The sequence below is a fragment of the Ascaphus truei genome, chromosome 6, assembly GCF_040206685.1.
Source record: "Ascaphus truei isolate aAscTru1 chromosome 6, aAscTru1.hap1, whole genome shotgun sequence".
Classification (NCBI taxonomy): Eukaryota; Metazoa; Chordata; class Amphibia; order Anura; family Ascaphidae; genus Ascaphus; species Ascaphus truei.
In genome coordinates this window covers 17,029,073-17,055,054 of record NC_134488.1, presented here as the reverse complement: position 1 = coordinate 17,055,054, position 25,982 = coordinate 17,029,073, and the positions used below count along the sequence as shown (strand labels likewise).

The 25,982-nt window shown below is 42.3% G+C and overlaps 1 protein-coding gene across 2 annotated transcripts; it reads right to left on the bottom strand.

The window, feature by feature from the left end:
- Positions 1–10,440: 10,440 nt before the first annotated feature.
- KIAA2013 (KIAA2013 ortholog) lies at positions 10,441–25,521 on the bottom strand. Of its 2 annotated transcripts, XR_012802082.1 has the most exons (4): positions 23,673–25,521; positions 15,601–16,454; positions 13,464–15,383; positions 10,441–11,066 (listed from the first exon to the last, which is right to left on the bottom strand). XR_012802082.1 is itself a non-coding variant. In XM_075603446.1 (3 exons), the coding sequence occupies exons 1-3, from the start codon at positions 24,625–24,627 to the stop codon at positions 11,049–11,051; spliced, it is 1,827 nt and encodes a 608-aa protein (XP_075459561.1). In that variant the 5' UTR covers positions 24,628–25,520; the 3' UTR covers positions 10,441–11,048. The 2 variants fall into 2 exon arrangements, 1 of the variants encoding a protein (XP_075459561.1); XM_075603446.1 differs by lacking the exon at positions 13,464–15,383 and having other exon boundaries at positions 23,673–25,520.
- Between the last annotated feature and the right edge of the window lie 461 nt (positions 25,522–25,982).

Sequence of the window (25,982 nt, the reverse complement as noted above, 5' to 3'; positions counted from 1 at the left end):
TGAAACATACGGCCGCAGCCAATGCTACTGCAGCCGCTGGTGGGCTCCCGCTGGAGAAATAGCGCATTAGCCCTGCCCAGTTCTTGCATGCGGATGATTCAAGACAATGACCCCTTCTCCCATTGCGTTGCCACAGGTCATGCACAGTGCACCAGCGGGAGAAGCACCCGATGGTTTGAATCGGTCGCACACTGCAGTGTTAATCATGTTGGCTGGATCTGTCGTTTGGAACACAGAGTGGAAGATCCCAGGAAAGTTAGTGTATTAGTCAGATAACCTGAACTCCCCAGGTATCAACTTGTGATCACGTCTTATGAATCAATTTTTTTATATTACTAAAACTATACAACATATTTTGTTATTCATACATTGATATAACATATTTAACACGTGCCTAAAAATAATTCTGCAACTTATTCAATAAAAGGTATCATGCCAACACTGCCATTGTTATATTTCTATTATGAAAAATAGTACAATTCCAAGGTGCTGGGAAACAGTTTCAGACGAGGAGAATCCTGTTTGTGCAGCAAACCAGTCCTTCCACTGCTCTTGGATGTCACAGTAAATGGAGAATTGCATTATGAACTTGTGAGTCGAGCTCTACTCTGTATCTCTGTCCTAGAGGAGACCTGCACTTTGAAGATATTTTTATTATGAAAAACAGCAAATAAAAATATCACTTGTGGGTACATTTGAATGTCTCAGACAGGCCTGCAACGCTGTCTTTCCCCAGTGTCGCTTAGCAAACAGTGTTTCCACAGCAGCCAGGGATTCTGGGTAATGACATGCAAATGTACACAGTGTGTCACTCTTTACTTGTCATCCATTTTAACATGGTCCCCTATAAGCTCATGCCTGCCGTACCCAAACAGAATATATATATTTTTAAGTTTCCATCCCATGAAAGGATCTTGATCAGACATAAAGAATGAACACAAATGCTCAGTGTACAATGTATCTGGGCCAGGAGGCTCTTATAATACAGGTGAAGCCCAGCTATTGCCCTATCGCCTGGATGAATATACAGGGTTGCCCTGTGTATACATCCTTCTGTGGCTTATCTGGCCAACTATTTATATAATAATGTATGGGTATAATGTTATTACATGTACAACTGTAGTGTGCTTGGTGTAACATGTATTTCTTTGTTCCCTGGGCATGTTAGGCTGGTAAAAAAAAAACTTACCCAGCCTACATGTCTGGTGCTTGATCCTGTGAAAGAGTACTGGTCTCCAGTGACAGATTTTCTGTCGGCAGTGGTGGGATCCCCAGTCTCAGGGCTGAACTACTTGAAGGTAGTTTGGAGTGAGTGGGTCTCAATCCCTGAGACCACAGGGCAACGAGTCAAAGATACTCTGGTCACCATCAGAGCTCACCTCATCCAACACCCCCACCCCTCAAGCAGTCATCGTAGATGGCAGATAACCAGATTTCCCATTAGACCCGGGCCTAGGGCGGCAAAAAAATCTGTCCCCATATGCATTTGACGCACTCTCTGGCCTATAGGGCCTAGTGGCAATGCACTTACATGTGTCCTGCCGCCTCTTTGGTACCGCCTTCTATCTCCTTTGGAATCCCAGCATCAAATGATGCCGCAACGTGACGTCACATGGTGTCTCGTTACCATGGCAACGCGACGCCATGTGCCATCACATTGATGGCGTCCGCGGAATAATTTGACACTGGGATTCCAAAGGAGATGGAGGGCGGTACCAAAGGGGCGGCAGGACACATGTAAGTGCTTAGGGGCAGCGCACATAAACATGGTTTATGTGAAGCACATTACAACTTTGGAGATAGTGAAAGACACAACTGCCAACGGGTTTATTTAAAACAAGGCAGTGTTATTTTCAACCTCATATCTCTAATGATTAGAAACAATATGAACATATATATTTGTGATAGATTCTCAACAGATTGTAGGGAAAAAACAGTGTTTTTATACTTGATCTGCTTATAAATATGCATGGAACCGAGTCTGTATGTCATGCAGACAAAGCAGGCATCTATAATTGTGCTCTTTTATATCGTTTGAAGTTTAATGGTAGAGAGTCCCAAAGGTTTAAAAGTACAGCTGAGCCCAGTGATGGCAGAATTTTGTACTGTATTACAAATGTGACATATTTACTATAAAATCCACTCACCATTAATCCATTAATTTCTCTTTATAGAACACAAGAGAAGAAAATAAAGAATGATGTTCTCTGCTTTGTAATGCACGGTAGATATTCCATCCAGCTACCTTGAGGGTCCTCTACTCTAAAGTTACCTGTGCATTCTTATACACACATGTTATTAGTGGGAATTTGTCTCAAAACCTGCATAGCACTCAAAGCCAAAATACAAACTATTTACTTTAACACCATAAATAAATACTGTATATCCGTAGGGTTCCCCCCACTCATCATGATAGCAATAAAGCAAAAATTAGCTATGAAAATAGTTTGTTTACTTATAAGTAGAAATATATACAACTAGGTGTAATATACATATAATCACAGTGTATAAATAGAACAGACCGATCACTGTAACACTAACAGTATGGTGTGTCCTCAAAAACGTAGACAAACACAATCTGTGACATGTTTAGGATAAGCTATAATGAAGCTATATTAGATACAGCGGAAGGTTAGATGTTCAAAAGTATACAGTATGTCTCTACGTTGCTAAAGAGCATAAGTTAGTATAATATAGCCTGGGAGTGTGGAATAAACCTAGACAAAAATACATCAAATATATAACATGAACAGAAGAGGGAACCCACCAAAGCAGAAAACAAACAGGTGAGCAAGTATAGTCAGCAAAAAAAGGGCAAAACTGGAGACAACAAATAATTAGAATATAAGGGGGGCACAAATAAGACAAACAGGAAAAAATAAATGCACTGACTATAAGGGGAGCAACATTTTAGGGGATGGGCCCGTTGTAGTAGCCCATTCCTATGCGCTACCAAGAGACGCGGTACTTGCCTATGTTTTGATGTTCAAAGTTTGTTCCTCTACATATAAGATACCGGATTTGGACATGTTTAAATACCTCCAAATCAGACACTTTATCCAAAAAATATCCCCAAACCCGGAGCTCCCCTCGCTTACTAAATTTGAGAGACTATGTAAACCCGACGCGGACCAAAAGGGACTCATATCAAAAATCTACTCGATGCTAGAAACAGGGGAAGGCCCAGTAGAGCATGATTATATGCTTAAATGGGCCGCAGACCTGAACGTATCCATTGAGGAGGAAGACTGGAAAGAAATATGGGAAGCAGCCTCCGCGACGTCCATATGTACTACCACAAAGGAGAATATCTATAAGATACTCTTCTATTGGTATTTAACTCCAGTGAGACTGCGACAAATCTACCCTCTGGCATCAGATCTTTGTTGGAGAGGCTGTGGTGAAAAGGGGGACATGGCACACATCTAGTGGTCATGTCCAGAAATTAAGAAATACTGGACTACGGTCCAAAATGTAATAAAAGAGGTCACGACCCTCGAACTACCTATTGATCCACTGACCTACCTGCTTGGGAGACCGACTGAGGAAATCGGCCGACCAGTAAGGAAATTAATCTCCTTTATTCTCACTGCGGCGAGATGTGAAGTTGCGGCCTCTTGGAAGAAGGTAACCCCCCCTACTAAGGGAATGATTAAAAAAAGAATTAACGAGGTGATGCAGATGGAAAAACTTACAGCCTACCTAAAGCAAAAAACTAACCGATTTTACAAGGTATGGGAACAATGGCTGATTTTATAGGATAACTCCATCACCGCTTCCCCCCCACCCCCCCACCCAGTTGAGGACTCATGATATAGGAAAACTCATATTCAGCAAATTGAGGCTGGCCACTTGGGGAAAACGTCCCCCCCCTCCTCCCACCCCCACTATCTGTTACCCCCCCCCCCCCTCTCCCCCACTTCTTCACTTGCTTTAGCTTCCCTCTCTCTGGGAAGCCCCACCTTCTGGGCACTTTGCCTTGCCCCTCTTCCAGAAAAGTAAGAAAATGTTACATTGTATTGGGATGTAAATTCAATATATGCATGTTTGTAACCATGTAACTACCCAATAAAAATTTTTTGAAAAAGAAAGTTTGTTCCTCTACAGCGTTCAAAAAGAGTCAGAATATGGAAAAGGCTGTGAGTGCGGGGAACCCCATGGATATACAGTATTGGTTTTAGGGAATTGAGGGGTCCTTCTACTGTTCCCTTCACACCTATATAGATTCCCAGCTATTCTTCACATTGGTGGTGCTGTCTGTCACTCCCCTTGTCTACCATAAATAAATATGCTAGTGAAGGGAAGGCCTTCGGGACAATATAGTTGGTGATGGTTTATGTCACAGAGAGAAACCCTAGGTGGACCTTTTATGATGCACAACTTGTTGACTATTCCTCTGGTCACAAGTCTTAGCACCTTATGGTCTACTTTGGATAATTGTCTTCCACTGTCTAACCTGAGGTTTAGCTAAGGCATCATAGTTTCTTTAAATATGGATATTATACTAACTTATTTATTTCACCTACATCAATCCTCTAGATGTGCAGATTATATGCCAAATTGGCTTCATCTTAAAAAACCATAAATCGCTTACATTATTGGTAGCATATCCTGAATATATCTAGATGACTCTACTTCATAAAGTCTTCAGTGTACCTTATACTGCATATATATGCTATTTCCCCCCCCCCCTCCCCCTCCATGCTCCTCATTCTTTCATAGACCTCCCTCAAGTACTTACTTATGGTTTGGACTAATGCTGCAGTGCTCCTCAGGCATTTGCCCTATGGTAGCTGGTCCTGCTTCACCTCTGATGATCATTTCCTTCCCCAATGCTAATGAACTCCTTGCCCCCCTCTCTCAATGTACATAGTCATATTGCTTTCTGCATTAGGATTGAGTTATCCACCCGAGTAAATTATTTTTGGTATAATCTAACACAGGGGTGGCCAACAGGTGGCCAGCTGGTGACCCATGAGCCATAAAGTGTCCGTCGACGGCATTTGGAACGGCCCACCTGATAGAACAAAAATCGACTGAAAAATCGACTAAGGGAAGGAACAATACGAAATCCTTAAAATGAAGATACGTTACAGGGGGGAATGATGAATATTGACATCCATTTTGAAAATGAATACAATTTTAATAACTTCTTAAACAATAAAAAAAACGTCAAATAAACCAAATCAATTTCAATAATTACATTTAAGTTATTCCCCATATTTGGTTTATGAGCTGATGTTTTCTGCAAAGAACTTTGTAAACAAAATAAGTACAGATCTGTACTGGCAGACGCCAACGTGGGCGCCGTCTGCTCCTGTTATCCACCTCGGAAATCAATCCGAATATTGAGAAACTGTTACCTGAAATGCAAGTTGAGAAACATTTCAAATTCACATTCTTCTTTTTTTTTTTCAATTACAATTTCAAAATTTTCTTCACTATAAAAATGTTTTATAATATTTTTATGTATTTATTATCCTTGTTTATTTTTGGCATTATTTCGTTTAAGTTTAGCACTTCATTTAAACCGGATGTAAGGGGGCAGCAGGACAGCGGCCCGCCAAAAAAAATGTGCGCCCATTCACTGGCCAGCCTGAAAAAAAGGTTATCCACCCCTGGTCTAACAGATTGATCGCTACTACAGTACTTAGACAAGTAATGTTTTATTGTGAATTCAGTTTTGTAAAAATGTTTCACTTATTTTTCATGGTGTTGATGTGTACACTGTGGTTCATTGGATAATATACCCTGCTCTACCTCTTCCCCCGGCCCTTTGGAATCACTTTTACTGCCTCGTCCTCTATGTAGATTGAGAGACTTTACATTTGTCTTAATAAGTGGACAAATCCTATTTTTTTAAGCAATGAACATTTGAATTTAGTATACTTTAGTATATCTAATTTATTATGCTGTTCATATGAATTTTTCAAGTTGGTGAATACTTCTGGGACTCGACAGGCTTTCATTTTTGTTCTCTGTTAAATATATTCAATATTAATGTCTTTGTATCAATTCATTTAATACTTATGTCTAGATTTATCAATTGGAGATTGTCCCTACACAGATTGATTGACACATTCTGTTAATTGACCATCATTAAACTACAATGTTACAAGTTATTTGCTAAAATTATTGTCGTTATTGTCTGTAATCACTGTGTGTTCTGAGTCCCCGAATGAGTCTTCTATTCAATTGTTTCCTTTAAAAATAAAAAATATATCAGGATACTGTTATAATTTATACACAGTTCTGTACTCCTTAAGAAGTTCAAATTTGATGGTGCCATTTAAGAATATTTAGTTGAGATTGATATCTATGTTTAGATCTTGATCGCTACAATAATTACGCCATATGCTGATTTGAAATTACGTTACGATATGCTAATTATGGTTATCCTTACATTTTGACATGTGTATCCTTGGGCGCCAAATGTATAAGGGATGGGCCTTGGGGGACAGACAAGGTATGTATTGCAAATAGACATGTTGTCTGTTTGGCACTGAACACCTGACGAAGGGGCTTAGCTCCGAAAGTTTTGTTATGATAGCCCACTGCAAATAAAAAGAACTCAAGGGTGCGTCAGAGAGATTAATTCTATTTATTAGTATCTACACTTGTGACAGTAGTGTGGACTCTCTGTCACACTCCCCAGCCGGCACCATGCATCCCATATATTGTACGTAGACCCTACTGGTGAGTGCTACCAGGAAGTTGCAGTTATTGTGTGTGTGTACACATACACACTATTTAGAGTTTCACACACACAGCTCAAAAAAAGCCAATAAGCTGTCACACTGTAATAACATAATTATTATATACCTTGTTAAAATGCACAATACTATTCTCCAAAATGACATACATGGGGCAGAAAAGGTTAAATGCATCTTAAATTAGTAATCCACCTCCATATTTTTTTATTGTTTTACAGGATTTTAACTGGAGGGTCTTTTAGGGCTGAACCAAACTATGGTCAGCTCCCTGGGTTTCAAAAATACTTACTGGTGAGGTTACTGAGGTTACATTTTTTTTTTTAACTCAATTCTTATTAACATTTTTCGGGAAAGGGGAGAAAATAAAAGATGGGGGGTGGGGGGAAGGGTACAAAAAATAAAGACGGGGGGTGGGGGGTGAAGAACACATCCAGTTAGAATTTTACCGAGCAAATCATCTTATAACATTCAGTCACACAGTCAGTATATATAGCAGTTTTTACAACAGAATTAGGTGGGTATTAATTTCTGGTTGACCAGCACCCAGAATCCATGGCACCCACACCTTCTGGAAATCTGCACAGGTGTCGTTAAGACTGACCAATTTTGGTTTTTAAAGGGGATTTAGATGGCCATCTATAAAGGAATGCAATATAACAAGAGAAGCTTGTTTTTTGTGCTGAATAGATTTTTTTCTAAAGAAATCCGAAGTTGGATTTGCTCCACGGAGGAATCCTTCCAACTACAAGATGAACAGCTTAGAATTAGATTTAAGAATCGTGGATACCAAGACAGTGATCTAGAGTTAGCGTTTAATCAAGCATCACAAACTAATAGATCAGAACTCTTGGAGAGAGTTAAAGTTAAGAAACATACTTATCCCAGACTGAATGTACCATCTGATAAAAAAAAAGTCAAAACAAAGAGGTACCATTGTTTATTACAGCATATTCAAAACAGGCAGAACAAATCAGATTTATTTTAAATAAACACTGGGACATTCTTCGTCTAGATACAGATCTAGACATACTTACTCAATCCAATCCTGGAATTGTATACAAAAAGGCCAGGACTATAGGCAGCCACCTCTCTCCGAGTATGTTTAAGGTCAAAGAAACGAAGAGTACGAATATTCCTAAAGGTTTCTTCAAATGCGGTACTTGCAACCTTTGCAGGTATGCGCGTCACCTATTAAATCATTAAGAAATATATATACTGATCAAAAGGTATAAAATTAACTCCTTCATGACTTGTAATACCAATTACGTTATCTATATTCTAAGATGTGAATGTGGGAGTAGCTATATTGGAAGAACTATAAGAGCTCTCAAGATAAGGATAAATGAACATCTGAGAAGCATAAAAAATAAGGATGAAAAATTCCCAGTTGCTCGTCACTTTATTCATTGTCCAAAAGGACCTATTAGTACTTTCTCATTTCGTGCCATTGAGCACATACAAATTCATCCCAGAGGGGGAGATAGAGAATCTCTCCTTAATTGTCTTGAGATGCCTTGGATTTATACCCTTGGGACATTAGCTCCCAGGGGTATGAATGTTGACTGTGAGTTGAAGCACTTCTTGAGATGATCTGTACCAACTGCATCAAGTATTATATGTTTCTTAGTTTATCATATTACAGGTTTTAAATATTGGTCTCATGATTTGGACATTATTATTATGTTCTTGATCATATTATATAATGTATTCTAGTTATTAATACTTATACCATGCACTCAAAACTTTTTTGACTGCTTATAATGGACTAAAAATGTTCACACTGTCTTTCTTATTAATGTAATATTTGACAGATGAAATATAAAATATAACTATTCTCTAGTCATGTATTCTGGTATGATCTTGAATTAGAACATATATATAGAGTTTTAATTAATAAATCTATGTCCAAATCATGACTTCAGCATATTAGATAGCATATGTTCATTCTTCTGCTTTTTCCTGTTCTCTGGTTTATTATTTTAGTTCATTTCTCTATTTCCTTAATTACATTCTCAATCTGCCTTTAATTGCAATATATGACCATTGCATTGTCACTAATATATCAATGCTTTAGCTAAATTTGACATGGATAAGATAATTTTCAGATAATATACTTTAAATCTTGTAAAATATTAATCCATGTCATATTCCTCAATATTCCATCCTAGGTTTGTTCGTTGTTTTTAACTTTATCATTATACAGTTTTTCTTTGATAACAAACGCTATATATGCTTTTCATTTTCATTTTATACACATCTTTTCTTTTGTTTTATAACTTCTGATGTTATTTTTATGTTATGTCTTTATTTATACGCATCCGCGATCAGAGAATGTATGACTCAGAGCCCATCTCTCATTGGTTATTTACATCAGCCAATGAGATTGATCCGGCCGAGTTCGCGCCACTGCGGTGATGCGTCATACATCAGCTGGGGGCGGGGGTGCGCTTATATCAGCTGTTAGAGACGCGACTGTAAAACACTCTTTGACAAAGGGCTACCGCCCGAAACGCGTTAGCGATCCTATCTGCCACAAGACCATGATGTCTACCATGGAATAACGTATGTTTTAACCTCTTACCTGCCGGTGTTCAGCCCCCAAGTTCTTTGCTGTGATCCGCTTCGTCCTCCGCGAAACGTCTCTGCTAATCGCAGCCTAAGGCCTCAGTTATACCAGAAACTGCAGAGCGATCCAGTGACATCATCGTAGCGACGCTACATGTGCACATGCAGAAGAGATTTGTAGCGCTACTGCAGGGAAACATGGCCAGATAATATCCCTCACTCTGTGTGTTTAAAATGCACTACGATTGACCGTGCAAATCACGTGATGCGGCCGTCGCGATTGGTACATGCGCTTTCATTGCATGTTATTGTTTTGAAGCTGCGCAGCACCGCCCGTGATTTCTGGAATAATCACGGCCTAATGAGGAGGGCACTGGAGCTATAGCCATCAGATGGATTTCATGGCATTACCAGCTCGGATGCCAAGTTTCCGGGTGGGTAGAAGGCATCGCACCCGTGACCCGCCTCACTCCTGCGTGCAGTGTTTTTTCCCCATTGCTATCTTGCTGGTTCAAAACAAAGTACCATGTATAAATATCATCTAGAATTGTAACTTTTCCACGTAATGTTTTATTAAAAATATGTAGAAATGTCATATTGTTTACTTTCTAACAGAGCCAACTTTTTCTCTTTTGTAACCTGTCCCAGTCTTTATCTTTCCTGTGCGCTATATATATTAATCTTTAGCTGTATATATCTGTGTGGGGTTTCTTTGCAAGTGCTGAGAATTCCCTGGATGTGCAGTAATAATTTGGTTTAAGATTACTGTACTGTCCTGACATTGAAGTGAGGTCTCTGTCACTTTTTTTTCTACTTTTTTCTGTGTTTTAACACAAGAAGAGAAATTGATAACCTCCCGTCCTGTGTTAAATGGTGACCAGAATAACGTTTCAAAAGCAAAACTTTAACATGTGTGGAAAAGATGCACCCACGGCTTGGGTTTCAGTTACATTTCCAAATAAAACATCTCCAATGCAGGTCTTAAAAAGATAAAAAATAAAATAGATTGAGAGACATGGAAATCGCTACAGGAAAGCTGTAACTTTGATGGTACAGAAAGTGATTTCCTGTGATGGGACAATAGTGTTGCTAACGCTTGATTTACACCATGAAGACTGGAAGGAACACCGAGTAAAAACAAAAAAACATAGAAAAACACATGTTTAAAAGGTCCAGTTTAATTAAACACCATTTCAACAACCGAACACCAAATCACTCTTGAATCAACAAAAAGTTTAGCAAGATGCAAACATTGCAGAATAATGACCAATCTTTTGCAACTGGGAGCAGTGGACGCGATTTTATATGAATTCTTGGCATTTGCGTATTGTCAGCGTGTGAAACGATTGAATTTCGTCATCTATATAGAAAATGATGTTGACTGTAGTCTAAGTATTCACAACTCCACAAAATAAATACAAAGTGAAGTCGACAATTTTTTTTTTTTTACTATTGGACTGAGTCTTGAATTTTTCACCACTCGTTAGTTAGACTTAAAATAAAAGAATGTATTTGAGACCTTTCGCAATGATTTATGTTATGTAACATTAATAGCAAGATTAGTCAAAAAAAAAAAAACCACAACAGAACGGCTTGGCTATCTATAAAACGATCAGTTTCACCATGTGCTATACTAAATTTCTCCTCTCCACCGGAAGCGAAAGAACAGATATCCTGCAGCAGCTAGGTTTCTGGACACCCATATTCTTGCTTCATGTTGCATAGGGGGATTTGCATATGAAGAATCATAGCAGGACTTTGTGCTCTCACTCAGACACTGTCATCTTCCTGTTTAATCAATAAAATATGTTGTTACTTAGGAGATAAAGCAACGGATGTGTGTGTGGCAATTCTGTAGACATGTCATATTCTGCCTCTAAATCAACAATTTCTTTATTTTTTTACACAGGATTGAAGCAGTGGGGTCTCTGGAGCTGACCCCCATTCATTTCAGCTCCGGGACCCCCCGCTTCTCAAGATACTTGCCTCCAAAAGGGGGCGCCGGTATCTCAGCAACGTTTAAAGCTCCCCTGTCACAAGGGCCAATAGGAAGACGAAACTGATGACATCGCGGCTTCCTATTGGGCACGGAAGCTTTGAAACTCCGTTATTAAGTGAACCCCGATAATCGAGCAGCTACCGGCGCCCCCTACTGTATCCCGGAGCGGAGATTAATGGGATTCAGCGACGCAGACACGGAGACACCCTGCTTCAAATTATGTGTAATAAAAATAAGATACAGTAAATGCTTTAAAAAAAAACAACACGCTTTGATTGCCTCTTTTAGACACCCCACAGGTCAAGAATAAGACAATCAGTTCATGGGGTCTGTGCATCAGGGCATGCAGCATTTCTGTTGTGAACAATACCATGGGGTACAGGGTTAGTCATTGAACTGCTATAGTACTGACTGGGGCGCCAGCGCACAGAAATTCCCATTGACTTAAATGCCAGTTTCCATGTGACCATGCCAGATCAATAATGTAGTGAATAACCTGTCACGGGTCTGTTGGGCCTTAATGCAAATACTGGAGGAGAGATCCGTTGCATTAATTTGAATGGAACTAAAAATATTCTCCAGGACCAAGAAGCATGTTAAGTACATCAAGGTCTGTAGCATCAATGTACCAAACTAAGTCTGCAATTGTATGTGACCTTTTTAGCCATTGTCTCAGGGTCAAAATAATCAGCTTTTGTGAGCGAGCTCGTTTGCCAAATATGACTATCAAACGTAAAAAGTACCATCCACTTTTTTCTTGGCCTTGGTACAAAGAACACTTTATGTTTATTAGAAGCTATCAAATCCATCCCTCAGTAGCTGCAGTATTTATTTAGTAATGCAAGCATAGTATTTATATAGGCTACAACATTTTCTTCAGTTAGGAATAATTAGTGACAATCTGATGAGGCATTCAACAGTATGCCTACATTCTCACACCTACTTGGTATAGTCATGCAAGTGTGATGCGCGTAATATTGTGAAAACTGCCATTACCTGTGTATCACACTTCTACGAATGTAGCCCTATGATGCTTTATCTACTGTATGAAGAGGTTCAATTTACTATATCTTGAAGTATCTAGTTCTGAAGGGGCCAATTCCAGTCCTCAAGAGCCACCAACAGATCATGTTTTCAGGATCTCCCTGCTTTAGCACGTGGTTCAAAATCAGTGGCTCAAAGACTGAGCTACCTGTGCTGAAGCAGGGATAGCCCCAACACCTGATCTGTCGGTGGCTCTTGAGGACTGGAATCAGTCCCCACTTCTAAAAAGGTGACCGATTGTAATGATAATAGTGACCAGCGAATTTGATGCTGGGAAGCAGTCCTCCCTGTGCTTGGGAAGCTCTAAGCTTTACGCAGTGGAATGGAGTTTATACCTTATTGAGAACACCAAGAACGCTTCACTGCATAATTAAACAGTGCCATTGTTTCCAATTGACCACTCCAAAAAAAATAATGCGGGTCACAGAAGACTAATTATGTGCATCTTCTGATGGCATTTATTAGACAAAATAAAATAATGCATTAGAGGTTTTGTGTGATCTTCCAAGTTTACATACTTTAGGGTCCCTGGCCCCCAATCTTTAATGGGGCTTTTTGGATCGGCACCATCACAATTACAGAATAAGGGCCTCTGTGTGTTGTGTACCTGTGTAAGTTTTATATTACTACAATAAAAGCACTCCACTCAGCAATGCATGCATAAGACCCGCACTCACTGCAACAGAGTGTGCGTGTTCCAATGTTATTAAAATGGCAGGAAGCAGAAATAATACAAAGGAAATAGGGGGAGATTTACTGAGCTGCGATGCTGGTTGTTGCACCTCAATCTCACTTCAACGTCCATCCAAGTCACAGGCAGTTAACAGAAGATTGTGAGGCCATAACCCACCAGAACTTGGCGAATCACAGAGTATTATACATGGTATAAGGAATAGTAACAAAATGTGTCGGGGGAAAAAAAACAACCCAGGTAGCACCTCGTTTTCTGAATAGGGAGGATGTTTTATTTTGCATGGGCTGGTGAACAGACCAGACAAATGATGGCAGAGGCATTGAAGCGGCAATCCAAGCGGGAAGTGGATTTGTTTTTTCTTAAACATCGGATTGAAGCAGGGCGTCTCTGGAGCTGAACCCTATTAATTTCAGCTCCGGGGACCCCCTGCTTCCAGAGATGTACTTACCACCGTAGGGGTTGCCGGCAGCCTCTCCGCTCAGTTCATGTAATGGTTGAGTTTCAAAAGCTCCTGCGTCCTTTGGGCCAATTGGAAGCCGTGATGACAATGGGTGCGGCTTCCCGCGGGCACACGTGACACAGGGGCATTAAACCTTGCCAAGAGGCTGGCACTCACTTTGGGAGGTCTGCATCTCGGGAAGCAGGGGCTCCCCGGAGATGAAATGAACGGGTTCAGGTCTGGAGACCCCCTGCTTTAATCCTATGTTTAAAAAAAAAAAATTAAAAAAAAAAAAAACACACCACTTGAAAAGGGCAATAACATTGTTTTTGCCACATCTAGATTCTATTCCTTGTGTGATATTACCTTATAGGTAAAATGGAGTAGAAAAGACACTACGTGTACATTCTGTATACCCCAAAGCGGCTATTTGGGCAATTTTCAAATGAAACCCCTCATTAAAGTCTACGGTGAAGTCTAAATCAGATCCCACCACGGGGAACAATGACGCCTGCTACATCTATATGTGTATCTAAATGTACAGATGTTTTTCAGCTTTTTGTATTGTTTGAGACAGTTAATCACTGTATGTAAAGATCACCCACAATGTACATATGCGTACATAATAATAGAGAATCACACCTTGGTATCCATTTGCGCCCACTGAATCATTACGGCGTCCAACATGGTTTATAGGCCGTGCTAAATATGGCACCCCCACAACCCACCCATTTATTGCAGTTCAGAAACAGGGTTAAGATCCCCTGAACCCACAGAGAAAAGATTCCACAAAACAGGAAAGTGCAAAATAAATGTGGTATCACAATACAAAATTGTTGCATCCTAAATAAAAAATGGTTGCCATGGCAAAAGAATCCCAGCAAGAAAAAAGTGAAAACCATAGTCCGTGGTAATAAAAACTTGACATGTAATAATTAAGGCAAGGTGCACAGCATATGTAAATGAGGTCTCTAGGGTAACCACCACTATTGAAGTCAGTTAGGTGCCATCTCTCACTGGGTATACAGCATGAAATGGAGAGGGGACCTGTTTTAACACAGAAGATATCCCTCATTTCAGGGGTTCTCCACTCCAGTCATTCAAGTCCCCTAACATGTCAGGTTTTCAAGATATCCCTGCGTCAGCACAGGTAACTCAATTAGTGGCTAACTCGTCGACAGCCACCTTTACAGAAGCAGGTTCTTTGACTGAGCGACTGAGAGGTTGGGAGAGAGGGTTCTTGAGGACTCGAGTTGAGAACTCCGGCCTTATTTGAAAGCCTAATATATATGTATTTGACCAATTGTTTTGTTTTAACATTATTCAAAACGTAAACTACTCTCCTGCATTTGTAAGCTAACAATGCAGAGGAAGGTAAGAGGTATTGCATCTGATAACACAGGCGCTTTAATACCATGTCGGCAATGACCGTTAATTAAATGTCTACAAGAAATCTATAAGGGAGGACTAAACGTGCCTTCACCCCCATCACTATGGAAGGGACTACGCTGAGAAAAGCCATTGCCGCACCTTGTATTTGTTCCTCTTGATTAAGGGAATTACAGGATTTCCCTCACAATACAAGTACTTTAACAATGTATTTATTAGGAAAAATCAACCGATGCAACCTTGTTATTTAAAAACAAAAAATAAGGCAATAACTTTTTGCCCCCAACCCAAGATAGTTCTATTTGTGCAATAATCAGGTGTACGCAAATGTAACTAGAAAATCTGCAATGCCAAAACAGGGGATTGTACTCAAACATCTCAGTGTTCATAAAAGAGCTCACAACTACTCCACAATGGATTCGCTAAAGTAGATTCTCCGACACGTTTTGTGCTTGGCGTGTAACACTGAAGATCCATTCATGGCATGTCCAGGGCAGCGGAGATTCATTCGCTTGGGAGGGGGGGAAACGCAGAATGTTCCTAAAATTGAAATCTCATTTGTATATACTTTGCATTTGATTGGAAAACATCCTTTTACAACACTTTTGTTCTGTGGAAACCAAAACCCATCACCACATGCACACACCAAAAGCCAGATCCCAAAGCCACCAATTAGGCCCCCCAAACCAAGTGAAGCTAAAACGAAAAACAGCTCCATCATAGGCAGCAGGAAGCTGGAGCCATAGCAAGATTATACCTTACTCCTGAAGAGTGGCTTGGCGCCAGGCCCACAGTATTCATTGTAGATAAGTTTAAATAAGAAGAGGTGGAAGAGTGTGATTAGAGATGCCACACTAAACCAGAATAAGAATGGCAGTCCCGGATACTGTTTTGCCATGTGCTCTTCATGTGCCAGGATTTCCTTCAGGTGAAGCGTGTGCCTCAAATCCTGCAGGTGTGTCAAGTCTGTGGAGATGTACAGCAGTGGTGTTAATGGCTGAGTCACCAGTACCGGGAATGTGTGTCCTCTGATTTCGGAGGTCAGTTCCACTGGCTCATTTAGACATCCTGCCTCACAGGCATAAAGTTTCACTAGTTTATCCTGGAACTTCACCGAGACATGCAGAAACGGCTTCTCGTCTTGATCCAGCAGGACCGCCAAGTTGATAAGGTCTTTGTTGTAATGTATTCCTCGCAGAGAGTAGCTGTTGTGAAGAACATGTGGATCAGACTGAAACTGCAGGTGGTTTTCTGTGAACTGCAGGCCTCCAAAACTCAGCATCATGCCCTGCATTAGACCGTGGGCACCAGCCAACACCAGCACTTTGCATCCTCTCTTCTGTAGTGTTAACTTCCATAAGTCAAAAACCTGTAAGAGCTGTGTAATGCCACTCATGCTCTCAGGCCACAGATTCTCTGCATGCATGGTAGCGTGGCCGCTAAAACAGTGGTCTGCATAGTTCAAACTGGCTTCCATTTTCTCTTGGTCCTCGTGACTTAAATGTGGATCCACCAGTGGAGCCAGAGAGCAGGACAAGACATAGTAAAGATTGAGGTTGATTGTGTCACTAGATGGAGTACGCACATCCGTACTCTTTTTCATCTCAATACCTAGAACACACAAACAAGGAGAGAGTCAGACAACTTAGAAAGATGAATAGGAAGAGACTGTACACTTGAAGAAACCCATGAGGTTTCAACAGCTCTGTACACTATCATTTTATCCATTGTGACAGAAACCAGGGGTTGGTAATAAACTCCATATACAGGGCTCCCAGGATACTGAACAGTTTCTGTCCTGTCTAAGCTGAACAGGGCAGCCTCGTGGTACAGGCACTCCATTCCACAGTTTGTCTGCTGCCTGTTTTCTGTCACCTGTCATGCTGATTAGAGTTCAGGTATATAAGACCTGTTTCCTGTTTCCTCTGGGCCCCGCCCAAGAGCCTGGAAGGCTGCTGAACTGCAGAGGGGTGAGAAAGCCTCTTTCCCAAATCGCTTCATTCATTCTGTTAGTTTGTCTAAAGACTGCAAAGGTACTTATTTTGTTGGTGGAAGTGGACAAGCCACTTCCAACTCTGAGTCAGGGACATCTAAGTTTAAGTTATCGCTCAGACGAGCAGCTTTTTGTTTGGCTTTGTTTTCTGTTTAAACTGTGGCAGTCTCAGTGCCTGGGACTGAATAAACCAGGCATAGCCTGTTTAAAGGAACAGTACGTGACGTCTCATCATTTAACCTACCCTAAAAGACCGTGTTCTAACAGTCCCGGACAGACGGCGGAGCCCCGGAGTAAGCCGTTTGTCACATATGGTGGAGAATGCGGGCAGAACACTGAAAGGTCTGGGGGTTAAAGAACTTTAAAAAAAAAAAAAAAAAAAGAAGGTTTTTTTTTTCTCTCTCTCCAAACAAGATGGAAGACGTGGTGAGTGCGCTGGTACGCAATGTCGCTGTCCAGAAAGACGCGAATGAAGCCCAGCAACAGGCGAGTGAAACCCAGCGACAGCTGTTAATAGCCCAGCAAGAGACTAATGCAAACCAGCAAGAGACAAACCGCCTGCTGAGAGAGGAGCAAAAGCGGTTCGCTCAGGGCTTACAGCAGGAACTCGAGATCCTGAGGGGGACTATCAGTAACCTTCCACTGGCAGAGGCAGCCCCAGTTCCGAAAATGACCAGGGCAAGCCACTACCTTCAGAAGATGGGACCCTCGGATGATGTGGAAGCCTATCTTCTCACGTTTGAACGCACGGCACAGAGAGAGGGATGGCCAGAAGCTGAGTGGGCTGGTCTAATCGCACCCTTCCTAAGCGGCGAACCCCAGAAGGCTTACTTTGATCTAGAGCCCGCCGAAGCTAACGTCTATGCAAAATTGAAGTTCGAGATCCTCGCCCGCCTCGGCGTAACCACGGCTGTTCGTGCCCAAAGGTTTCACGCATGGTCCTTCACGATGGATAAAGCCACCCGAAGCCAGATGTATGACCTCATCCACCTCGCCCGGAAGTGGCTACAACCCGAGATCAACTCAGCAAGCCACATCGTGGAACGGTTGGTCATGGACCAGTTCTTGAGGAAACTTCCCTCTGCCTTACGCCGTTGGGTCAGTCGGAGTGACCCCCACAATGCGGATGAGCTTGTGGCCCTTGTAGAAAGGTACAGTGCAGCAGAAGAGCACCCGCAACCCACAGTCGTGGAGCAACCCCACTATCCGAGGTTCCAGGACTCTTCCAGAGACGGTAAAAGGGTACCGGGGTTAAGGGGCGCTGAAGAGCGGCGACCACCTTCACGCCGCTCCAGCAACAGTGGTTCGCACACTAAGGGCAATAGCCAACATGGGGAGCCGGGAAAAGGCTCTAAGTGGGACACAGACTATGTACCTAAATGTGTAAATTGTCATGAGAGGGGCCACACAGCAAAAATCTGCCCACTAAATGATGAGCCCATGCAATGCAACAGCGTGGAACCTTATTCGCTGTTGTCCCAATGTATGGGCCCTAGCCCAGAGGACCCCTTGAATAACCATCTGTGGGCATTTGTAAAGGTTAATGGTAAGAGGGTTCGGGCACTTCTTGACTCTGGGAGTATGGTCACACTAGTGTCCGAATACCTATTGCCCATTAAGAAGAAACAGGTAAACAGTTCACAAAGAGTGGCAATTTGTTGTATACATGGGGATAATCATGAATATTCCACTGTTGATGTTTTTTTTGAAACAGAATTTGGTTCTTTAGATTTCAAGGTGGGTGTTGTACCCAAACTGGCACATGATGTGTTAATAGGGACCGACTTTCCCCATTTTCTAAAAATGTGGTCCCCAGCTCAGAATAGCGCCCAGAGTTCAATAGCAGACCATAACGAAGTGTTAGAAGAAACAAATCCTTTCCCTTTTTCAGAAATGGAGGTTGACAAGGGCCCAAATAAGAAGGGGGAAAAGGAGGAGTGCTGTGAAATTCCCTTCCCCATCACTACTTTGGTAGGGAATACCCCAAATCAAGATGTTGATCAGGCACTTACCACCCCAGTACAGGATAAGACCCTCGCTGACCTAGAGGTCAGTCCTGGGAGTTTTAAGAAGGCCCAGTGGGAGGACCCCACATTAGCGGTAGCAAGGGGAAATATACGGGACCAGAATAGTACTCATGGCCAACCAGATAGGTCACTTGCTTACCCCTACTTCGAGGTAGAGAACGACCTAGTATATCGGGTTGATAAAAGAAAATCAGTTACAACTAAACAATTGTTGGTACCACGGACATTCCGTAACGTAGTATTACACCTCGCACATAGTCATCCATTGGGGGGACACCTAGGGGTGGAAAAGACAAAAGAAAAGGTTCTCCGAAGCTTTTATTGGCCTGGGGTTCTGGCAGAAATTACAAACTATTGTTCCTCATGCCCAGAATGTCAGATCACCGCCCCGTTCAAGGCATACCGCAGCCCATTGGTACCCCTTCCCATAATAGAGGTACCATTTGACCGGATTGCTATGGATCTAGTAGGACCCCTAATAAAGTCTGCTAGGGGACATCAGCATATATTGGTAATATTAGATTATGCTACCCGATATCCGGAGGCAGTTCCCCTACGTAGCACCTCTGCTAAAAACATAGCAAAAGAGTTAGTACTTCTGTTTTCCCGGGTCGGAATTCCTAAAGAGATCTTATCTGACCAGGGAACACCATTTATGTCCCAAGTAACAAAAGAGCTATGTAAACTCCTAAAAATCAAGCATCTCAGAACCTCAGTCTATCATCCACAAACAGATGGTTTAGTGGAAAGGTTCAATAAAACCTTAAAGAGCATGTTACGCCGGGCGGTCGATAAGGATGGGAAAAACTGGGACTGTTTGTTACCATACCTGTTATTTGCCATTAGGGAAGTTCCCCAGTCATCCACAGGCTTCTCCCCGTTTGAACTATTGTATGGCCGACATCCAAGGGGCTTACTGGATATAGCCAAAGAAACTTGGGAACACGAGGTTACCCCTTACAGAAGTGTAATAGAGCATGTTGCCCAAATGCAGGACCGCATTGCTGCAGTCCTACCCATAGTGAGGGAACACATGGAGAAAGCTCAAGAAGCACAAAGGAATACGTATAATAAGGGTGCTAGGGTCAGAATTTTTTTTCCAGGTGATAGGGTACTAGTTCTGGTTCCCACCGTGGAGAGTAAATTCCTTGCTAAATGGCATGGGCCATATGAGGTCTTGGAAAGAGTGGGAGAAGTAAATTATAGGGTAAGGCAGCCAGGTAGGAGGAAACCTGAGCAAATTTACCATATAAACCTACTCAAGCCCTGGAAAGATAGAGAGGTCTTGTTAACCCTAGTACCCCCAGGTCCGTCAGAGAATCAAGAAACTGACCCAGAGGTTAGCATAGCTGAAACACTGTCCGTGCATCAGAAACGAGAGGTCCAGAGTTTAGTGAGAAGGAACAAAGAAATCTTCTCTACACAGCCAGGTAAAACTAACGTAATTAAACATGACATAGTCTCTGAACCGGGGGTCCGAGTTAACCTTAAACCGTACCGAATCCCAGAGGCCAAGAGAGAGGCTATAAGTTTAGAGGTTAAAAAAATGCTAAAACTAGGCGTAATTGAGGAATCCCAAAGTGGGTGGAACAGCCCTATAGTTTTAGTCCCAAAGCCAGACGGTACAACAAGGTTTTGTAATGACTACCGGAAACTAAACGCGGTGTCAAAATTTGATACTTATCCTATGCCCAGGGTGGATGAACTTGTAGAGAGACTGGGCAAAGCCCGATATCTCACAACCCTAGACCTAACAAAAGGGTACTGGCAGGTTCCCCTCACAGAAAGGGCAAAAGAAAAAACAGCCTTCTCAACCCCAGACGGCCTCTTTCAATATAAGGTGCTGCCTTTTGGCTTACATGGAGCTCCCGCCACATTCCAAAGAATGATGGATAAAATTTTAAAACCACATGTTCGGTACGCTGCCGCCTACCTGGATGATGTGGTAATCCATAGTGAAGATTGGCAGTCCCACCTTCCAAAGGTCCAAGCTGTGCTCGACGCAGTTCGGTCTGCTGGACTAACTGCTAACCCCGCTAAATGCACTATTGGTCTGGAGGAGGCCAAGTATCTGGGGTATTCTATTGGTAGAGGGTTACTCAAACCACAAACACTCAAAGTAGAGGCGATACAAAATTGGCCAAGGCCAGTCACAAAAAAACAAGTAAGGACCTTTTTGGGGTTAATTGGCTACTATAGGAGGTTTATTCCCAATTTTGCAACTAAGGCAACCCCACTAACCGACCTCACAAAAGCAAGAGGACCGCTAATGGTAAAGTGGTCCCCCGAAGCCGAACAGGCCTTTAGAAGCCTGAAAGAAGCTCTCTGTGCCCAACCAGTGTTGGTCACACCTGACTTCTCCAAAGAATTCGTAGTCCAAACCGACGCATCTGAGGTAGGGCTGGGGGCGGTACTCTCCCAGGAGTCTCAAGGGGAGGAGCACCCCATCCTTTATTTAAGTAGGAAACTAAATCCCCAGGAGAAAAATTACTCCATAGTCGAGAAAGAGTGTCTCGCAATAAAGTGGGCTGTAGAGACACTCAAGTATTATCTGTTGGGGAGAAAGTTCCGATTGGTCACAGATCATGCACCCCTTACCTGGATGTGTCAAAATAGGGAGAAGAACGCTAGGGTGACCAGGTGGTTCCTAAGCCTACAGCCCTTTAAATTTTCTGTGGAACACAGGTCGGGGCACAAACATGGCAATGCCGACGGGTTGTCAAGGATGCACTCCCTAATATCCATGGTCGCTCACACCTCGAGGTCTGAGCTGGGGGGGAGGATATGTGACAGAAACCAGGGGTTGGTAATAAACTCCATATACAGGGCTCCCAGGATACTGAACAGTTTCTGTCCTGTCTAAGCTGAACAGGGCAGCCTCGTGGTACAGGCACTCCATTCCACAGTTTGTCTGCTGCCTGTTTTCTGTCACCTGTCATGCTGATTAGAGTTCAGGTATATAAGACCTGTTTCCTGTTTCCTCTGGGCCCCGCCCAAGAGCCTGGAAGGCTGCTGAACTGCAGAGGGGTGAGAAAGCCTCTTTCCCAAATCGCTTCATTCATTCTGTTAGTTTGTCTAAAGACTGCAAAGGTACTTATTTTGTTGGTGGAAGTGGACAAGCCACTTCCAACTCTGAGTCAGGGACATCTAAGTTTAAGTTATCGCTCAGACGAGCAGCTTTTTGTTTGGCTTTGTTTTCTGTTTAAACTGTGGCAGTCTCAGTGCCTGGGACTGAATAAACCAGGCATAGCCTGTTTAAAGGAACAGTACGTGACGTCTCATCATTTAACCTACCCTAAAAGACCGTGTTCTAACAGTCCCGGACAGACGGCGGAGCCCCGGAGTAAGCCGTTTGTCACACCATGAACAACTCTAATGTTGCTACTCAACCTACAACAAATCTGCACTTCTCCATGACCAGTACGATTACGATCTAGAGATAGGAGAGATTACTTTTGTAGTTCATTTAGTATCCAAGCTGCAAAACAGATATAACTTCTGATGAGTCCTTTCAAATGCCATCATAAATGGAAAACAAGTGAAACCAGAATCCTCAAAAGTATCCGCCTCTCTCCTGGCAAAACACCAATAACATTTAAAAACAATTAGTCATTTTAATTAAAATTACACACCCATACTATGTACTGATCTGTTAACGTTTTCAATGTGTAGTTTTGAGTGTTTTAAGTCTTTTTCATTATTTGTTTCTAGATACATGAGAAACCCTGCTGCAATCTCATCGGTCTAGTTATTTCAAGAAGAATCAGAATATGTGTTTACGGACATCTAAGCTGCAGTACTGCTTTGCAAAACGACTCAATTCGTGCTACCATTTGACTAAACTGGATGGATCTGGTGGGTGTGCCCTTGCTGTCATTATTGGACTATAAGTCAGTCTCCAGGTAAATTTGTAGGAACTAAGACGTACTGGTTTGGTCTAAACATTTGCAGATTTGTGATTGTAGTTGACAACACAAACTTATCTTGCTTAAGGAAAAGGCAAACACTGACTTTACATGCAAGACTCGGCTTCCAAAATAATAACAAGGGAACAAAGACTTCATACCCCTTCAGCCAAAGGAACAACGTATTACCCAATGTAATGAGATTCAGGCGCTTTTGTATTAAGATGATCATCATGGCTGTGTGAATGTGCTTCACTTACAAGTTTTGTTTCCATTAAAAAAAAAAAAAAGTGATACACTGAGCTAGAAATATGGATGTTATCATCAAAATCCTTAGAGTAAACATGATAAAAGTCACATAGTACTTGGTTTTTTTACATTGAATATGTGCTCAAAATGTATGCCCCAAAAGCCCGCATGTGGAAAGCAAAATGCCAAATATCCCAGAGTATATAATAATTACTGCTTTGGTTTTCTGACCTCACAGGAGAGAGCAGAAGCAATGTTATAGTTGCATTGATTAAAGCAAAGTTACAAAGCAGGTAAAACATCACAATTGGGGGTCTTACCCCTTTCGCTAACAGAGGGGACCAACCTTACAACTCACTCACTTGAATAGGCTGCAGGTGTCACAAGCAGAAAGTCACATCATCTCTATTGGCTGCCGGAGCAAGCCTTACCTTGTGCCCTTTTTGAGCCAGTATTCCGGAAAACAGGGGTCCCCTGGTTTTTAAAAATAAATCAAAATCGAGCAGTGCAGACTGACGCTTTAAGAAATAGCACTGCTTTGTAAAATGGGCACAAATCTTTGCATTGCAGGCCCATCTGACACCAAAGGCACTTGTTACTCAAGTAAATAGCATTTGGACGTTAGACAACTATAACAAATTAACCTTTTCATTACCTGAAACAAATAAATCTGACCAGATCTGTTGATGCTCATGAAACAAGTCCTCAACCCTCATTTGCATTACTTCTTGCAGCTCCTTCTTCGCAGATTCTCGCAATTTACTAAACGTGTCATCCAGTTTTCCTGCGTCAATAGGCTCAGATGTATAAACAATAGAGAGCTGAGTCTCGTCAAATTCAGATTTGGGGCTGACTTGCACTCTGTTTACCAATTTCTTGGTGGCAACCACGACAAGTACAATTTTACCATCTTCAACAGATACTCTTCCAGAGGAGAGGAGAAACTGCCTATCCTCAATCTTCTCCAAGCTGGTGGAGAATTTAGCGCCAGTGGAAGGTTTCTGAGAAGATATTTCAAAGGCAGTCACCCTGTCACCTGGGTTTGAGATGTGGATTCGCTGGATGTACACATGAGGTCTGCTTCTGTGCGCAAAATGATCTTCACGAATGGTGACACAATCACGAGGAGACTCAGGCACCTCGACCTGCAAGCAACGGACTGTCCGTATCAAACCCTCCCTTAAAAGAACTGCAGTGGCGTGAACTTCTGTAGACACACTTGTGCTCTTTACAAAAGTCAGGGGAGTATAATCAGTCAAGCGAAATGGTACTGATAAAGTAGGCACCCAGAGTTGGTTTTGGCCAACGTCCACAAGGACATATCCATTGCCGACCATGGCTGGTCCTTGTATTTTTGTTTCTTCTCCTGGAGCTGTAACAATCATTAGATCGCCCTTCTCTGCTAGTGCTTTCCATTGCTTGGTCTGCGCCTGCAAACAAATCCCAAGAGCACCTCTCGGCTGTCCTGAATACCATAAGGATCTGTAGATTGATCCAGAGGAAAAATACCAGTATATAATCAACAGGAAGCACAAGGCTGCAAGGACTCTTCGTGCCCAGCTGCTGGACAGAAGTCCTGGAAAAACCTTAAGCCTTTGCTGTAGCCACATCTGGAAAGTAGTTTTCAGAAATCTAGATTGGACGTTGTCAAGAAGAATCCTGGGGAAATTACTCAGATCACAAGTTTATTTGTCAAACGTCCTCTGACACTGCAACAGCAACTCATTGTGGGAAGTGAGGACTAAAATCCCCTACGCAAACATATCTCACGTTCTGGCCAAAGACATACACTCCTAACATTGGCTCTGCACACACCTCACACCTAAAGTGTACACAGAGATGACAGCTGATCTCCTTAGAGGCAACCAAATTTTCCTCTTCTATTATAGACAAGCACATCTAAAGCTCTTAAACCTGTCCTCCCACAATCCCATAATCTCCCTTTAAAAATTCACACAAACAACCTCCCACTGCACCTCACAAATATTTCCTAATACAAAACGCCTATAAATCAATGAACCCCTGAAAGGTTCCTCAAACATACCTTGCTCCACCACCCCTTAAATCAGACACCCCTGACTTCCAAAAAAAGCCCCAAGGAAACTCCCTATAAAGTCCCACGGAGAATTATTCTAATAATTGCAATATAAAATGTTTTAGATTATTGCTGTTCCCTGGAAACTGTAAAAGGGCAGCAAATCACCCCTGTAAAGTCAAACACTTACTGCCTCCCAAGCCCCCAACCCCCCAACCCAGACCCCACTCACACTCTCTCCTGACCCCACTCACACTCTCTCCTGATCCCACTCACACCCTCTCCCTACAAGCCGAGTCTCTCCCTCCGCTCACTGGCGTGTCCCCGCCTCCCCAAGCACTGTTCGCCTCTCCCGGGGAGTCCCTGTCCTCCCTGCGGTCCGCTCCGCCAGCCTCACTCTCCCTAGTTCACCTCAAACTCTTTCCCCTCTGCAACGCGGAAGTATCTCACAGCCTGCGCCTCACTTTACGGCAACTGTCGTGCAAACGTCAGGGATTATTTTTTTTATTTTTCAGCACGCCGCCAATCGGGAAGCGCTCGTCACGTGACTTATAGTCGTGACGCTGCAGAGGCAGCAGGTCTGCTCTGTGTCCTACCGTGTCCCATAGTATCCCACTAATATAATAGCACACAGTGTATGGACACGCTCCCTACTTCACCTCTCCTCACTGTAAACAAAAAAAAACAAATGAATCATTGAATAAATATTAAATATGTATTAATAAATAATCAAAATAAAAGAGGAACTTAATGGTGTCTCCAGCTGAAATTCAAGCTTCCCTTGTAACTCGAAAATGGCTAAACAGAGTCACATTTACTCGCTGGGCACTCAAAAATAAAGTTATAACATGTAAAAAGACATCAATCCCGAGGTTTCGGTCCATACTCTGACCTGCATCAGTACCTCTGATGAAGATCCAATTATGCACC

Excerpts from the sequence above, each read along its gene's own strand:
- KIAA2013 (XM_075603446.1), bottom strand. The coding sequence starts at position 24,627 with ATGTGGCTACAGCAAAGGCTTAAGGTTTTTCCAGGACTTCTGTCCAGC. Across the intron at positions 16,455-23,672 it reads GTCAGATTTATTTGTTTCAG|GTATTGAGATGAAAAAGAGT; the intron begins GTAATGAAAAGG and ends TGTGTGTTCTAG.